Source organism: Bos javanicus, chromosome 6 (assembly GCF_032452875.1).
Source record: "Bos javanicus breed banteng chromosome 6, ARS-OSU_banteng_1.0, whole genome shotgun sequence".
NCBI lineage: Eukaryota > Metazoa > Chordata > Mammalia > Artiodactyla > Bovidae > Bos > Bos javanicus.
The window spans coordinates 68843958-68862223 of NC_083873.1; the positions used below are offsets into that span (position 1 = coordinate 68843958).

Sequence of the window (18266 nt, forward strand, 5' to 3'; positions counted from 1 at the left end):
ATGTGAAGTCAAATGGGCCTTAGGAAGCATCACTACGAACAAAGCTAGTGGAGGTGATGGAATTCCAGTTGAGCTATTTCAAATCCTGAAAGATGATGTTATGAAAGTGCTGCATTCAATAGACCAGCAAATTTGGAAAACTCAGCAGTGGCCACAGGACTGGAAAAGGTCAGTTTTTATTCCAATCCCAAAAAAGGCAATGCCAAAGAATGCTCAAACTACTGCACAATTGCACTCATCTCACACGCTAGTAAAGTAATGCTCAAAATTCTCCAAGCCAGGCTTCAGCAATACGTGAACCGTGAACTTCCAGATATTCAAGCTGGATTTAGAAAAGGCAAAAGAACCAGAGATCAAATTGCCAACATCCGTTGGATCATCAAAAAGGCAACAGAGTTCCACAAAAACATCTATTTCTGCTTTATTAATATGCTAAAGCCTTTGACTGGGTGGATCACAACAAACTGTAGAAAATTCTTCAAGAGATGGGAATACCAGATCACTTGACTTGCCTCTTGAGAAATCTGTATGCAGGTCAGGACAGCAACAGTTAGAACTGGACATGGAACAACAGATTGGTTCCAAATTGGGAAAGGAATATGTCAAGGCTGTATATTGTCACCCTGCTTATTTAACTTATATGCAGAGTACATCAGGAGAAACCCTGGGCTGGATGAAGCACAAGCTGGAATCAAGATTGCCAGGAAAAATATCAATAATCTCAGATATGCAGATGACACCACCCTTATGGCAGAAAGTGAAGAGGAACTAAAAAGCCTCTTGATGAAAGTGAAAGAGGAGAGTGAAAAAGTTGGCTTAAAACACAACATTCAGAAAACGAAGATCATGGCATCTGGTCCCATCACTTCATGGGAAATAGATGGGGAAACAGTGGAAACAGTGTCAGACTTTATTTTTCTGGGTTCCAAAATCACTGCAGATGGTGACTGCAGCCATGAAAGTAAAAGACGCTTACTCCTTGGAAGAAAAGTTATGACCAACCTAGACAGCATATTAAAAAGCAGAGACATTACTTTGTCAACAAAGGTCAATGTAGTCAAAGCTATGGTTTTTCCAGTAGTCATGTATGGATGTGAGAAAGCTGAGCACTAAAGAATGGATGCTTTTGAACTGTGGTGTTGGAGAAGACTCTTGAGAGTCCCCTGGACTGCAAGGAGATCCAACCAGTCCATCCTAAAGGAAATCAGTCCTAACTATTCATTGGAAGGATGCTGAAGCTGAAGCTCCAATACTTTCACCACCTGATGTGAAAAACTGACTCATTGGAAAAAACCCTGATGCTGGGAAAGACTGAAGGCAGGAAGAGAAGGGGATGACAGAGGATGAGATGGTTGGATGGCATCACCGACTCAATGGAGATGAGTTTGAGTAAACTCTGGGAGTTGGTGATGGACAGGGAGGCCTGGCGTGCTGTAGTCCATGGGGTCACAAAAAGTCGGACATGACTGAGTGACTGAACTGAACTGAACTGTGATACTCTCACTTGAGGACCTCATCTACTTATATGCCTCCAATAATCTTTCAATTCTTCCCAAATCTATGTCTTCAGCATCTCTATTTAGTTCCAGTGGCCATCTCCACCTGGATGCCTCCTGGCATTCCTAAACTCAACAGATTTCAAATTTGGTGCATGATTTTAACCACTCCCCACCTCCTGCCAAGTCTATTCCTTCTCTGAACTTTTGATAAGCATCATCACCTTCACAGTCACCTGGGCCAGATACCTAGAAGTCATCTTGGACTTGCTATCTTTTTGATCTCCTAGGTAAGTCTATTAATTCTGCCCCCTCCAATTTACTGATCTCTCTTTGATTCCCACTCTCCCTGTTCTGGTTGGCTTTCATTTCTTCTTCTTTTTAATCTTTATATTTATTATTTATTTTGGCTGTGATAGGTCTTAGCTGCAGCATGCAAACTCTTTGTTGTGGCATGTGGGATCTAGCTCCCTGACCAGGGATTGAACCCTGGCCCCCTGCAATGGGAGCTCAGAGTCTTAGTCACTGGGCCACCAGGGAAGTCCCTCATTTCTTCTTTACTAGATTATTGCTAGATTCTTCTAACTTGTCTTCCTGTCCCTCATCTGGCCACCCCCATCCATTCTTCTCATTCCTGCTTAAGTGAACTTTCTAAAGTGTAAATATTTATTATTGAATCTTTGTGCATTATCTTATCTCATTCTCAAAAATCCTTAGGAGGCAAATACAATCATTGGTATATGATGCAGATGAAGAGACTGAAGTTTACACATAGTGACTAAATTGTGGAGGCAGGGGCCAAACCGCAGAGGTTACACTCTTAAACACCGGTCACCTCCTCACATGCTCAGAGCCAGGAAGGATAAAGTTCAGACTCCTCAATTCAGTATATAAGGTTTTTCTCACATGGCTTTGCTTTTTGTCTCCATTTTCATCTCCTCCATATACACTGTTTGCTGGAGTCAGTCAAAGACCTGAACCATCCATGAATGCATGGTATTTAAAAAAAAACATTTTGCTAAACATGCAACATCTTACTGAACACTTGCCCTGAAAAAGAGCATTTATCACAAGTGTTCAATTTATTTTCATAAACCAAACCCCTGTGACCAGTACTTAGATCAGAAACAGAAAGCTGGCACTCTGGATCCCTTCATGCCCCCTTCACGTCACTACCTCACCAAGGGGCAACTGCTATCTTGACTTCTAGCTGCTCAATACTGGGCTTCGCTTTTCTTGCTCAATGATATACCCTGAGGGTTTTTCTGTATTAGTGGGAAAGATGTGGGGCCCACAGGAATTGGTTGGGACCACACTGGTGGGTTTGGCCTATCCACACCAGTGGCCTCTGTCTGTGCCCATCACATTCCAGTTATTAAACACTTTGAGCACCATCTGCATTGTCTTATGTTATGTGGCATGGACAGTTTCCTCTGTGTAAAGTGCCCTTGGCTCTCCTTTTTATCTTAATATATGTTTTATTGAAGTACAGTTGACTTACATTTCAGGTACATAGCAAGGTGATTCAGTTATATAAATACACATACATTATTTTTGAAAGTATTTTCCATTATAGGTTATTATAAGATATTGACTATAGTTCCCTGTGCTATACAGTAAACCTTTGCTGCTTGTTGCATATTTGTCTGCTCTTCATCTCCTTCCTTCTGTCTTTAAAAGCCATCCTCGCCTCTAAAAATCTCTCTCTAACCACCTCTCAACTCCTGCCCCATGACCCGAATCTGATAGACACCTCTGCCCTGGCCTTGTCACACGGGCTGCAACCTCGATAGGCCTGCCTATCTCCTCTTCTAGACTGTAAGCTACTAGAGGGTAGGGACTGATTGTATTTATCTTGGTAATTTGGGCTCTGAGCATAGAGCTAGCTCATGGTAAACTTTCAACAAGTGTTGCGTGAATAAAAAGAATGAATGAATGGATGAGGTCCACAGGTTAACTGGAGATGTCTTTCTTTCCTTAGCTCTCTCTCTAAGAGAGAGATCTTTTAGACACTCCATTCTATGCATGGTTTTCCTGGCTGAGTAACAACCTGAAGTTCCTTCCAACCCACAAACAATTGTTTCTCACTTATTCCTGGGACAGAAATACAACTGGCTTCAGAACTTCACATTGGTACAGCATGTTCTCAAAGACATATGCTTTCCATAAGAGAGTCCGGACTCTGAAGTACATTGCAAGAATCTTGGAAGGATGCATTGAAAGATGAAAAGGAAAAAAGAAACAGCAACAGGGATCAATACCCCTGGGCCAAGGAGTTGAGAGAATGTTGATTTTGGTACAAATTAACGGGTGCCATTAATGCATGTTGCTGTTTGCTATTTTGGTTTCTGTTTAGATTTATGTTTTGATACAGCTTCCTTTATAGAACACATCAAGTTGGCAGACTATTGGGAAGTGGAGTCTTTCCAGTCTTTTCCATCAGAATAACACATTCCTTATAATCAGCCACACTCGGCTGAGTCTCATTTGTATGTGAGTTCACGGTGTAGGGCACTTTGAAGTTGCAAGATGTAAACGTCATTACTGCCATCATAAACACACAGATTAATAAAGCAAGTCGGGCTCACTGCCCTTTCTTTCATTTTCTAAACCTTCACTGGCTGTGACTTTAAGACATTTCCAAACCTTCATTGGCTGTGATTTTAAGACATCAGTTCTGATCAGAGAAGACAATTTCTCCCCACCATTTACCCAGCCTTTGAAGCCAAGGATGCCGACACCTTCTCTGCAGCTGTGGCCCCAAGAGCACTCTTTGATGTCCTGACTGGTTTCTATGGGAAGTGTTTCCTCTGCTCCTGGTTCCCTGGAGTTCTCTGGGCATTCCGGGAACCCAGCTGCTGATTCCTCTCCACTCTGTTTCTCTTCATGACTGACTCATTTGTCCCCAGCACACGCAACGGTCAGGTCCTCCATTCTCCAACAGTGGGCGGGCCTCGTAGGAGGGAGACAGCATAATGGGAGCGTTGGCCCAAAGGTCCCTGGGCCCTGAGAGCAGCTGTGCTGACTTTGAAGGTGGACTCGTAATGGCTCTTGTCCCCAAAAGTCAGTAACGGCACTGCTGCCGCCACCGAACACTTCACGTTCAGCTCCGCTTTTTATTCATTTATTCATCCATTCCACAAATACCTATTGAGCAAGTTCTATGGGCCAGGCACTGCTGTAGGCACTGGTAACTCAGCGGTGAATGAACCAAGAAGAATCTCTGCCATCAAAGAATTTATATTTTTGTTGGGGAAAATGACAAAATACAGAAGTAAATTGATAAGTGAGGAAAGCAGTAAGTGCTATGGAGGAAATAAAGCAGGGTTGGGGTTCCCACGTGGTACTAGTGGTAAAGAACCCGCCTGCCAACATAGGAGAAGTAAGAGACATGGGTTTGATCCCTGAGTAGGGAAGATTCCCCTGGAGAAGGAAATAGGCAACCCATTCCAGCATTCTTGCCTGGAGAAACCCATGGCCAGAGGAGCCTAGTGGGCTATAATCCATAGGGCTGCATGGAGTCGGACACAACTGAAGTGACTTGGCACGCACGCACAGGGCAAGGATTACTTTGCACAATCTTAGAATCTGTGAAGTAGGTAGAAGCTCCATTTTACAGACAGAGACAGTGAGGCTTACAGAGGTGAAGTGACTTGTCCCACGTTTTCCAATTCGTAAGCTATAGGGCTGAGACAGAAATCCAGGTCTGCCTCAGAGAAGAGTGGGATACATTCCACATGCCCTAATTTATAAACAGATTCTTCCAACTGAAAGCATTTTTACTAGCTCTCATCTCTTAAAACTCTGTACTTTTAGTTCTTTGGCAATGTCAGCCAATGACCAGTTTCCTCGTGGGACTTATTTCATCTCAGTGCAACAGCTGCCATGCTGCCAGGGGCACTCTGTCATTAGCTCGACCTCCCTGCTGCATTTGCTGCCGTGGATGGCGTCCCCATTCTGGAGACTCCCACCCCCACCCCAACCCTTCTCTGTTTTCCAAGCCCTCTCGGTGTCTTTCCTGCCTCCTGGGCTCTCCTCTTGCTTGACCTGTCCCATCACACACTGTGTTCCTGACTGCTGGGGCCTCTTCTCCCAAACACCCTCCTTGGGTGGCCCTGTCCTGCCCACGGTCCAGGCCTCAGAGGGCCTGTGTCCCCAGGTCGCTACTGCAGGCCCAGGCTCTGCTGAGCTGCAAAGCTGTATCACAGGCACCTAAACTCTAAAACACAAGTTATTTTCTTCTCCATTTCTTCTTCTGAGTCAGAGAGAATGTAAACACCTGCCATCGAATCATCCCCGACTGGACGAGGGGCCCTGGATAATGCCCTCATTTACTTCCACATCCCATCAACGCCCAGTCCAGTGGGACCCACCAGGGCTGCATCCTTGACTTCATTCCCTCAGCCCCTACCTGACCCCGACTCTTCTTACCTTCTCTCCCTAATCTGGTGCCAGTCTGGCCTCCTTCCCTGCTCGCTCACTGCTGCCAGGTGATCTTTATAAAATACACACTGGTTGTTTTGGTGATTTAGTTGCTAAGTCATGTCCAATTCTCGTGACCCCATAGACTATAGCCTGCCAGGCTCCTCTGTCCGTGGGATTTCCCAGGCAAGAATACTGGAGCAGGTTGCCATTTCCTTCTCCAATACACTGGTTCTATATTCCTAAAAAACATGGTATAAAACCTCATCATTTCTGGTCAAATGTCAAGCCTCCAGCCCTTCGTGACCTGCCTTCTGCTTCTCTCTCTGTCTTATCTTCTTCCACTCCTCACAGGCTGCTCTGAGCTCCCGCCATTTGGAGCTACCTGGAATCCCTTCGACTTAGCCCAGAACTTCCTTCACTTTGTATCTCACTCCTACTGGTCAGACACATTCAACTCCTCTGACTCCCTGATTAAGCTCCCCCTTCCCCGTACTCTCACAGCCCGCCCAGACACCACTTCTCTCTTGTACCCCCCACTCTCAAGGTTCCTGTCCTTCTCCCTAACCAACTGTAAGCTCTCCGATGTGAGATGTGCTGTGACAGGAAGGACAGCTAGCCTGTCTGCATCTTCCTTACCCACAGCAGTGACTAGCATGCAAGAGGCTCTCAGTAATTGTTCACAGGCAGGCAAAGTTTGTAGCCGGCCAAAACCAAGTTTGTGTTTAATGATTCCTTCCAAGATCTAACTCACTAGAACTTATGGATCTTATTTAGCAAATGTTACACAAAAATCAAACCATAGTACGGAGCATAATTGAGAAGGAGAAAATATAAACAATAGTTATAAATAGTATTGCAAACAAATTCCAAGACTTGTGCTGATTTAATCAACAGACACCAAATGCTGAGATGTTTTCCTCTCATCAGAAATACTATTAAGTATAATGGGCCTAAGCCAACAGTTCATCTCTGAGTTGTGTTTTTCTTATGTAAATGATGAGGAGCTGGACTTGATGACCATCCTCAGTCCAGGGATCTGACATCAAATTGCACCTGAAGCTCATCATTTTTGCCCTTTATCCTTACAGCCTCCTTCACCCCACTGTAGTTGCTTCTGTAGATGTCTGTCCAGCTCACACATGAACAGTCCCCGCCATCTGCATGGCCACGGGGTGGGCTCCTGGCAGCTGTGTAGTTACAGTGTGGTCCTGCCCTCCTCCGACCTCGACTGAATGGTACAGGAATGGGCCCCTGGCCCAGGCCCCATGTGAGACCCTCCCCTGGGAACGGAGACTTGACCAAGACAGACGGGGCCCAGTCACAGCTCCTACGGAGCAGCAGCACCTGTGGCACAGCTCCCAGCCGCTCACTTGACTCTTGTTCACTGAGCGTGGACCCTGAGCTGGGACGGCTCTTGGCATCTTCTGCAGCCCACAGCCTGTCTTCAAGAACTGTCTGGTTTCCTGATGGCTTTCCAGTTCATGGGCCCAATCTTTCCTGAGGCTCACTGCATGGCTGCCCTTGAGTTCTTGGAGACACTCGGTCCTCCTGATGAGGGCTTTCCTTGATGAAGTTAGTGCCACTTGGTTAATTGCCAACAACGTATCTCAGCTCCAGCGTTTCCGGGTGGGCCTGAGCAGCTGCCCCCTCTACCCTGCGGGCCCAGGCCATGGAACACGCACAGGAACTTCTACTGAGGGCCCAGAGGCAAGCACTGAGTCTTCTGTGAGTGTTTTTCATAAATCTTTTTTTTCCAGTTAGGCACGGCCATAAGAAAGGGAACGACAACAACACGCAGTTTAACAACGCTCGTAAAAGGAGGTGAAAGGGCCTCGTGCAATTTCATCAGATACAACCCGCCCTCCTCATGCCAATTCCAGCAGGGAAAACATCTTGACAAATCATGTCCTTTAGTCAAAACAAGTTGGAGTCCAAACACATGGAGCAGATATAAAATTTATTATTTTCAGGAGACTGAAATCCAAACCACAAATTCCAGAAACGCATTTTCAAAGTGCTGCCTATTAGACATGCTCATTTTAAATTAAATTAACGCTGTTGTGAGAGTGGGAAGGTATGGTTCAACTTATTTATTAGATCACTATCAAGTTTTTTTCTATAGAGATCAAGGTGCTTCACGCACAGGCATTGGGAGAGAAGACTTACTTGACTGTTTAAAAAAAGTTAGGTTCTGCCAAAGCGGTTTCTTTGGACTTTGATACTCCCCTCCATCCAGGACACTGCCCTTTGAAGCCGACAGTTCTGTGCGGCTAACCACAAGTCTAGCCTCCAGTGGAGGAGTATGCTGAGTTGACTCCAAACACTTTCTTAGAACCACAGGCAGAATGACCTCGAGGGTGCCCAGCTCTGCTCCCTGGCCTGTCTCTTTCCTTGACAGGCCTGATGGTGAGAATTTGAGAGAGCAAAGTTCTACAGCTCAGCGTCTCATCCTTCAGGAAGGCTTTTTTAATTTTTTGTTAATTTTTTAAAAAGATTATATTATTTAAAATGATTTAGGCAAACAGCAAGCATGCCTTTTGCTATCAGAGTCTTTCCAGGCTCACTTATTTTGAAACCAGATCAGAAGCATGAGTGAGTGAATTTTCTGTCTTCTAGATTGAAGGGAAACTTGTAGAATTCAAACACCATTCTTGCTGGGCTGGACAGCCAATCCTACACTTAGGTGGAGGGCAGATGGTATTTTTCCAAAGTGGCCTCGATGATATTTTCTGCTCCTCATGCTCTGGTTCCCTTTTTAACAGGAAGAGAGCAGGTCCCTCCCCTTGAACCCAGGAAGGCATTTGTGACTGCCTCAACCAACAGAGCACTGTGGGAGTGATGCTCTGCGGCTTCTGAGGTTCCCACCTGGTGCTCTCTCAGGATGCTTGTCCTTGGGATGCGGCTGCCTTGCTGTGAGGAAGCTCAGGCCACGTGGAGAAGCCTGTGTGGAGAGGAACTGAGGCCTTCAGCTCACAGGCCGGGCTGAGCTACCAGTTGATGGTCAGCATAACCTTGGAGGCGAATTCTTCTCTGCTGAGCTCTGCTCAGACAGCACATTCATGAACAAAATAAATGATCAATGATATTTAAAGCCAGTGTTTCAACATGGCTTCTGATGCACCGATTGATATCTGGGACAAGTGGAGATGAGAGACTTGTCTGGAGAGTCTGATTTATGCAGGAAAGCGTGCTAAAGCAATGGAAGGAAAGTGACTTTAACAAGTTGCAGTCTGATATCAGTACATGAGGTTCTGACTGTACTAAGGGCAGAACCCAGCCGCCTTGACTTCCCTCTCACAGAGGATTAGTTTGATGCAGAGAATCCTGGACACATGGGGGTATCCCCTAACTTTCACCATCTGCAGACGTACATCAGTGAGACTGAATGCTGTGAGCCACTGTGGAGCATCTGGGATGGAAGTCTCATTTCCCTACAGCACAGAGGCTGTCTGAGGGGCACTTGTGGGGTGGAGCATATGCCCTCTCCCAGGATGTGGAGACAGAGCTTCTGTAGGGCTCCTGGTGGAGTTAGGGGCCCGAGTTGTTGTGGGCTTCTGCCTCCATTTAGGTGGTCAGGGTCTAGCCCAGCTTGCCTCCTTTGAACCATCTCATCACAGCACATGTATGGAATCTCACAGGCTCAACAGCTTGCCCCAGGCGGGACGGTCTGTGTCCCCTGAGACTGAGGACACCAAGGTTGGACTCACGGGGGAGAACAAAAGGGTCTGGAAAACCACAGCGCAGTTGTACAAACACAGCTTCCCACAGGCACTGAGACTCCATGTCTCTTAGAAAGAACAAGTCAGGAGTGAGAGAGGACATGCTCGTGGCTTTGTGGGGAGGTGTCTATTCTCTCCTATGTGATTCACGTGTTCACTCAGCAGTCGATCTGTATGCATCAAATGCCCGCATGTTGGCTCCGCTGCTGCTGCTGCTAAATCGCTTCAGTCGTGTCCGACTCTGTGCGACCCCATAGACGGAAGCCCACCAGGCTCCTCCGTCCATGGGATTTTCCAGGCAAGAGTACTGGAGTGGGGTGCCACTGCCTTCTCTGGTTGGCTCCGCACAGGGATACAAAGATTCTCAAGGTGGCTCTTGGGAACCACACTCTGACCAGGACCATGAACTTGTAAAAATAAAAATAGCAAATACGTACTTAGCACTTACTGTAGGACGGGCACCGTTGTAAATACCCTGTATGTACGAACTCACTTTATTCTCACAACAGCCCTATAAAATGGCTACTATTATCATCCTCAATTTATAGTCCACAAAGAGTTGGACATGACTGAGCGATCTTCACTTCACTTCAATGTGTAATGATAAAGATGTAGAATGATAAAGCAAGGACTATGTGCAGCCGCAGAGGTGTGTGCAGAAGGTATGGAGCCCTGACGATACCCTGGGGCCTGGAAACCCCTCTCCTATGGTCTTCCTATCACTGCTGTGGGGCCCACAGCACACCGTGTGGGAACATCTACTGGTCTACTTACTAGCACATCTCTCCCCGGCTTCTCACCTCCTGCCTAGGCTACAGGTCCTCCCTCTGATGACTCTAAGCTAATGTCATCTGTGAAACCATGTGAGTCCAGAGACAGGCGAGCAGCTCAGCTCCCTTTCCAGCACCACGGCTCTCCCGTTTGGATGAGCAGCACACCAAGCCGAGAAGGAGGCCACATGGACACCTTTATTTCATCAGGTTCTGTCTGTTTGCTCCTTTCAGGCTCAGCTTCAGTTGGTTCTGAGTGAGAAGAGGGGGAAACAGGTCCCAGAAGCAAAGAGTAGGGCAGAGAGTGGCAGGAAAGCAATGGCTGTTGGCCGCTGATACAGAATGAAGCTGCAGAGTGTGGAGGCAACCCAACACCACTGCGCACATTTCTCCTCCTGGGGCTGTACGGCCCATGAGTCCCTGGACTGAGTCCCAGAGAAGCAGTACCAGCAGATGACCCTGGGAGAGTGCCCTCACCTGGCACTCCGGATCACTCCGGCCCGGGAGCTGATTGAGGCACTGCATAGATACTGGAGAGGGAAAGCATCTGTGCTAATGAATCATCAGGAAGAAAAGAATTTATGATACATGAATACTGAACTTGCAAGAGAATACTTGGTAACATCCTGGTGCCAAGAAATGTTGTGCGTAAGAGCGTGGACTTTGGAATAAGATGGATCTGGGGATGAATCCTGGCATCCCACTTCCTGTGTGCTGTTCAGCCTTCTGAAAGTTCATATCTGCTGCCTACCCCTTCTGGGCTTCAGTTTCCCCATGGGTAAAGCAGGGATAATTGAAGGGTCATCGTGAGGTTTGAATGTGAGAGTGGCTGATCCCCGGGTACAGGTGACCACAGCTTAGCTGCCTGACTTTGGTAGTGAGAAGCCTCAGAGAACAGGACCAGGGAGACTGGTGAATGGCCATGGCCATGAGAGCCTCTGCCTCCTCCCTCCACATCCTCTTCTTTCCATCGGCCTTAAACCAAAGTAGAAGACACCCTCTCCCGATGGCGCACCCCCATGTCAAAGACAGAGCTCTACAGGAAAGCAAAGGTGGTTCCTCAAAGCCCTAGTGTTCCTCTTTTCATTTACTGCAGGTTTGTTCAAACCCTGACACATGGGCTGCCAGGAATTTTCCTTGCCAAGTTCTCTGGAATGATGAGAAGAGCCAGCCATAGAGGCCCAGGTACAAACAAAATAAAATGATTCTCCCTTGGGGTGCTGGGGTGGGGAGGGTTTTGCCTAGCTCACCAAGACTCTCCCACCACCTGCAGACAAATGAGACACCCCTGGTAAGTGAGTGCAGAGGCCCAGCAGCTGGGGGCTGAAGAGTGGGTCTTGGCAGCTGCTGGGAGAATGCATGATTCTTTTTCCTAAATCCATTAAATGGAAACCTCCCTTTGGGATCCATCTCTGGGGGCAGGAGCATCTCTGCATGAGCCCTAACTCCAGGGATTTGAATGGAGAGAAACATGGCAGCCCAATGATGGCCCAGGACAGTTCTAAACATCCCCCCAGGCAAAGCCCGTCTTAGGACAGTGAAGCTTCCCACTGCAAGGAGAGCTACAAAAAACACACTGTAGAGTTTAAAAGGGTAATTTAAAGATGTGATGTCTCACGGTTCATGAAACAGCGATGGAAAATGCAAGTGGACAGTCCTCCTACAACAGACGGTCTCTGTCGGCCGTCGGAGAGTTGCTAAGTCCGTTGGTGTATTAAAGGCACTGTGACATATGACAGCAAAGACTTTTGGTTTAATTTTCTGTTTAACCGAGGGTTTTCCGAACATATTTTGTCACAGAACCCTTTTCCAGGAAACTGTTCTTTTGTGGAACAACACTGGCAAGTTATGTTCGGGCAAGTTAGGGCCTCCTCTCACTGACACCGTGCCTCTTTGCAAATCACAAACTCCCGCAGTGAGCAGAGCGCGGGCGGGTTCGAGCCTCCACTTGGGCCCTTGGCCAGACTATGGGTGCAGCAGGCCGACTGCAGAAGGTCACGGTGGGCTGTCCTCAGATCTGACCGACCAGGGCAGGGAAGTCCACACTTCTTATTTCAGTTTCTCTTCAAGGTTAAGTCCAAGCTTATGAATGAAGCAATAGAGTGCTCAGGCAGAGAAATTCAGAGAGCACGTCTAGCTGGGAAGCATCTGTAAAAACCAGCCAGTATGAAGAGCTGCTAGACAACCCTGGCTCACATCTACACAGGAGCCCTTGAACACTTTTGAGAAGCTGATCTGTGCTGTATTATTTAAAAAAAAAAAACAAAAAACAAAAAACAGATAGAGGGAAAATGCCCCAGCCACATGTTGCATCAGAAGCTGATGATGACTGGGAGTACTGGGGAGGAGACCTAGCATCCATTCCAGCTGCTCACTGCTTGGTTTAGAGTCTGACTGGCTTCCGCCCTCTGGCTTTTGGAGCGGACCAGTTTTCCTGGCATATGCATTTATTGAACTCTGAAAGGGCAGATCGTCTATGAAGATTAATTCATGATTTCAAAGACGCTTTGAAACTGGCAAAACATTCTGTTATTTCCAAGAGTTATTACAACCGAAATCCTGGCATAGATGAGGAGGTCAGCCTGTAATCTCATTTAGATCTTTTTAAATTTAGAAACTTTACAGTGGGTTAAAAATAGATCACATTTGTGTACTTTTCCTCCTTTCATCTCTACTGCAAAGGCAGTTTGGTAGTTTTGACTTAGCCTTGATATTAGCTACAGAAATTCTGGTACTTGTCACCCGGGAGTCTGCTAAGCCAAAATAAAAGTGATTTTCAAATGGATTTTGGGATGATGCTGGTTATATGACTGAGGAGAGTTACTTGTTATCCTGCACAGTACGCTCTAGAATTAAGGGCGCAAGATTACCACTAAGATCTGTATGTGGATTTGTGTTAAGTGAAAATGTGAACCAGGAGGGATGTTTTCAGTAGTGCTACCCTGGAGGGCTGTGTCCTTACCCATTGATCAGAAAAGATCATAATACTTAGGTCAAGGGAAGCTAGAGGGTCAGGCTGCTTATAAGCAAAAGTTATGTGAAGACTGTACCTGATTTCAGAAAGCCCAGACATTCTCTTCTGTGATACTCACCAGGGTTAAGGAGGTATGAGCATTTTCAAGCCCAGCAAAGATAGCATTACACTTAGGATTACCTTGTCATGGTGACTTTACCTTCATGAACATGCTGAATCCAGTTTTAAGGAGATCAGTGAGGCCTGAAGACATATGTTCAATGTCAACTGGATCTGGTCTCTCGGGATTAAATATTTCCTCCACAACCTGCTTCAACAGTGGTTTATAGGATGCCTGGAAAGACAAAATATTGTGCTGTAAGTAAAAGGGTTTGTTTGGTTTGTCTGGAGAGAGGATAGCTTTATCTGTACCAAACAAAGCAAAACAAGTTTATTTTCGATCCTGAGCAATGGCTATGGTTTTGTGTGTGTGTGAAAAGACAATATAGCAACATTGATTTTTTGGGAATTATTCCATTACACTAGCACTATTTTTTGTTTCTTATACTCCCTTCCACAAGCAAACAACTCTTACCAGAGCTATAGTTATAGGATGGCTAATTTTTCAATCTAGATTTAAAGTGACAATGTAATGTATCAAGTATAAGTTCAGTTCAGTCACTGAGTCATGTCCGACTCTTTGCAACCCAAAAGACTGCAGCATGCTAGGCTTCCCTAGCATGTCCATCAGCAACCTTCCCCTGTCCATCACCAACCCCTGGAGCTTGCTCAAACTCATGTCCATCAACTCAGTGATGCCATCCAACCATCTCATCTCTGTCGTCCCCTTCTCCTCCTGCCTTCAATCTTTTCCAACATCCAGGTCTTTTCTAATGAGCCAGCTTTTTGCATCAGGTGGCCAGTGTATTGGAACTACAGCTTCAGCATCAGTCCTTCCAATGAATATTCAGGTTTGATTTCCTTTAGGATTGACTGGTTTGATCTACTTGCAGTCCAAGGGACTCTCAAGTCTTCTCCAATACCACAGTTCAAAAGCATCAATTCTTTGGTGCTCAGCTTTCTTTATGGTCCAATTCCTACATCCATTCATGACTACTGGAAAAACCATAGCTTTGACTAGATGGACATTTGCTGGCAAAGTAATGTTTCTGCTTTTTAACATGCTGTCTAGGTTGGTCATAGCTTTTCTTCCAAGGAAAAAGTGTCTTTTAATTTCATAGCTGCAGTCACCATCTGCCGTGATTTTGGAGCCCCCAAAATAAAGTCTCTCACTGTTTCCATTGTTTCCCCATCTTTTTGCCATGAAGAGATGGGACTGGTTGCCATGATCTTTGTTTTTTGAATGCTGAGTTTTAAGCCAGGTTTTTCACTCTCCTCTTTCACTTTCATCAAGAGGCTCTTTAGTTTTTCTTCATTTTCTGCCACAAGGGTGGTGTCACCTGCATATCTGAGGTTATTGATATTTCTCCCAGCAATCTTGATTCCCGCTTGTGCTTCCTCCAGCCTGGCATTTCACATAATGTACTCTGCATAGAAGTTAAATAAGCAGGGTGACAATATACAGCCTTGACGTATTCCTTTCCCAATTTGGAACCAGTCTGATGTTCCATGTCCAGTGCTAACTGTTGCTTCTTGATCTGCATACAGGTTTCTCAGGAGACAGGTAAGGTGGTCTGGTATTCCCATCTCTTGAAGAATTTCCCACAGTTTGTTGTGATCCACCCAAAGGCTTTAGCATAGTCAATGAAGCAGCAGTAGACTTTTTCTGGAATTCTCTTGCGTTCTCTATGATCCAACAGATGTTGGCAATTTGATTTCTGGTTCCTCTGCCTTTTCTAAAACAAGCTTTAATATCTGGAGGTTCTTGGTTCACGTACTGTTGAAACCTAGCTTGGAGAATTTTGAGCATTACTTTGGCAGCGTATGAGATGAGTACAATTATTCAGTATTCTGAACATTCTTTGGCATTGTCTTTCTTTGTGATTAGAATGAAAACTGACCTTTTCCAATCCTGTGGCCACTGATGAGTTTTCCAAATTTGCTGGCATGTTGAGTGCCGCACTTTCACAGCATCATCTTTTAGAATTTGAAACAGCTCAGCTGGAATTCCATCACCTCCACCTGCTTTGTTCGTAGAGATGCTTCCTAAGGCCCACTTGACTTCACATTCCAGGATGTCTGGCTCTAGGTGAGTGGTCCCACCGTCATGGTTATCTGGGTCATTAAGATCTTTTCTGTATAGTTCTCCTATGAATTCTTGCCACCTATCTTCTGCTTCTTTTAGGTACATACCATTCCTGTACTTTATTGTACCCATCTTTGCATGAAATGTTCCCTTGGTATCTCTGATTTTCTTGAAGAGATCTCTAGTCTTTCCCATTCTATTATTTTCCTCTATTTCTTTGCATTGATCATTTAGGAAGGCTTTCTTATCTCTGCATTCAGATGGATATATCTTTCCTTTTCTCCTTTTCCTTTAGCTTTTCTTCTTTTCTCAGCTATCTGTAAGGCCTTCTCAGACAACCATTTTGCCTTTTTGCACTTCTTTTTCTTGGGGGTGGTCTTGATCCCTGTCTCCTGTACAGTGTTAGGAAACTCTGTCCATAGTGTTTCAGGCACTCTGTCTATCAGATATAATCCTTTGAATCTATCTGTCACTTCCACTATATAATCACATGGGATTAGATTTAGGTCGTACCTGAATGGCCTAGAGGTTTTCCTTACTTTCTTCAATTTAAGTCTGAATTTGGCAATAAGGAGTTCATGATCTGGGCCACAGTCAGCTCCTGGTCTTGTTTTTGCTGACTGTATAGAACTTCTCCATCTTCGACTGCAAAGAATATAATCAATCTGATTTTGGTGTTGATCATCTGGTGAAGTACATGTGTAGAGTCATCTCTTGTGTTGTTGGGAGAGGATGTTTGTTATAACTGTTGCATTCTCTTGGCAAAACTCTGTTAGCCTTTGCCCTGTTTCATTTTGTACTCCAAGGTCAAACTTGCCTGTTACTCTAGGTATCCCTTGACTTCCTATTTTTGCATTCCAGTTCTCTATGATGAAAAGGACACTTTTTTTTTTTTTTTGATGTTAGTTCTAGAAGGTCTTGTAGGTCTTCATAGAACTGTTCAGCTTCTTTGGCATTAGTGGTTGGGGCATAGACTTGGATTACTGTGATACTGAATGGTTTGCCTTGGAAATAAACAGAGATCATTTTGTCGTTTTTTGAGACTGCACTCAAGTACTGCATTTTGGACTCTTTTGTTGATACTGAGGGCTACTCCATTTTTTCTAAGGGATTCTTGCCCACAATAGTAGTTATAATGGTCATCTGAATTAAATTTGCCCACTCCGGTCCATTTTAGCTTACTGATTCCTAAAATGTTGATATTCATTCTTGCCATCTCCTGTTTGACCACTTCCAATTTACCTTGATTCATGGACCTCACATTCCAGGTTTCTATGCTTTGGACTTCACTTCCATCACCAGTCACATCCACAATTGGGCGCTGTTTTTACTTTGATTTAGCCTCTTAATTCTTTCTGGAGCTATTTCTCCACTATTCTCCAGTAGCATATTGGGCACCTACTGATCTGGGGAGTTCATCTTTCAGTGTCATATCTTTTTGCCTTTTCATACTCTTCATGGGGTTCTCAAAGCAAGAATACTGAAGTGGTTTGCCATTCCCTTCAGCATTAAGTATGCTGAAAAGTAAAATACTGTCAACTTAGATAGACATGAAGATGTTCTCAGGTCTTTCCTAAACATTCTTAGAATTATGCTCCCTTCCTTTAGGATCCCAAATGTTTTCTTACAATGTATTGTCACTAACCAAGCCCAAAGCAATCTCTTTTTTCTAGAGAAGTCAACTCCAAGTACAACTTGGCCAGAAAAAGAAGCCAAGATACCCCAAAGAAATCTGACCAAGGTCAGGACTCAGAGAAAGGATGCCACGTGAACAATAAGAATTTCAGTAGGGGACTTCCCTGGTGCTCCAGTGGCTAAGACTCCACACTCCCAACACAGGGGGCCGGGTTCAATCCCTGATCAGGGAACTAGATCCCACATGCTGCAACTAAAGATTCCACATGTCACAGCTAAGACCTGGCACAGTTAAATAAATGAATAAATTAAAAAAAAAGAATTTCAGTAGAATTAAGTTGATGTGAATTTACAATACCTACAGTTTGGCAAATGGTGCTACATCTATCCAGGTTTAGGTAATATTTGGAGGCAGCTGCCTCTGACCAATGTGTATTCTAAGCAAATTCCCTTCCTCCTTTCCTTGGGTCTCTTTACTACCAAGCTTTTCCTCTCTCCTTCCCTTCCCATCAGCTGGACAGCTTTACTCCCAGTCATGTTGCTGCCTTTGCACTCCAGTTCTGTATGGCACCCCAGTGGGACATGAAGGGGGAAGGAAGAGGAGTGTCTACCCTCAAAGCACTCTACTGCATCTATCACAGACTCAGGAAAGCCAGCACTGTAGAGATGCGGTGAACTGTGTGTCTCTTTGTACTGGCCAGATCTGTGACCAACCTCTAGCCAGTGTTGAGGACTTCTGGGGCGCTGACTTCATCCCTGGCCTCGTCCTGCTTTCCCTACAGTCATGTTTTACTCTGAGTTTTCCCTTATTCCAACTTTCTTACTTGAAATATCTTAGAAAGAAATCAGGGTATAAATCCTCACAATCATAAATAATCACTTAGCTAGAAGGCAACTAGTGCATTTAACAGGGATAAGATGCAGGGAGAAATGGCAACTGTCGAATTGAAGCTGCAGCTCTCCTCTGTTTATTAATCAAACAGACCATGGCATGCCCAGAGATCTCATATGCAGATGCTCACAAAAGGGATAGCACTGCGCAGAGACACAGAACTTTAAAAA

General features: G+C 45.2%; 1 protein-coding gene across 2 annotated transcripts in view; it reads right to left on the reverse strand.

Annotated features, from left to right (window-relative positions):
• SCFD2 (sec1 family domain containing 2) overlaps positions 1-18266 on the reverse strand; it is a 395614-nt gene that overhangs the window by 15509 nt on the left and 361839 nt on the right. The window contains exon 7 of one of the 2 annotated variants that reach the window (XM_061420162.1): positions 13584-13718. In XM_061420162.1, coding sequence (XP_061276146.1) covers positions 13584-13718 — 135 coding nt within the window. Of the gene's footprint in view, positions 1-13564; positions 13719-18266 lie in introns of both variants that reach the window. The other variant, XM_061420163.1, reaches the window with a different exon arrangement.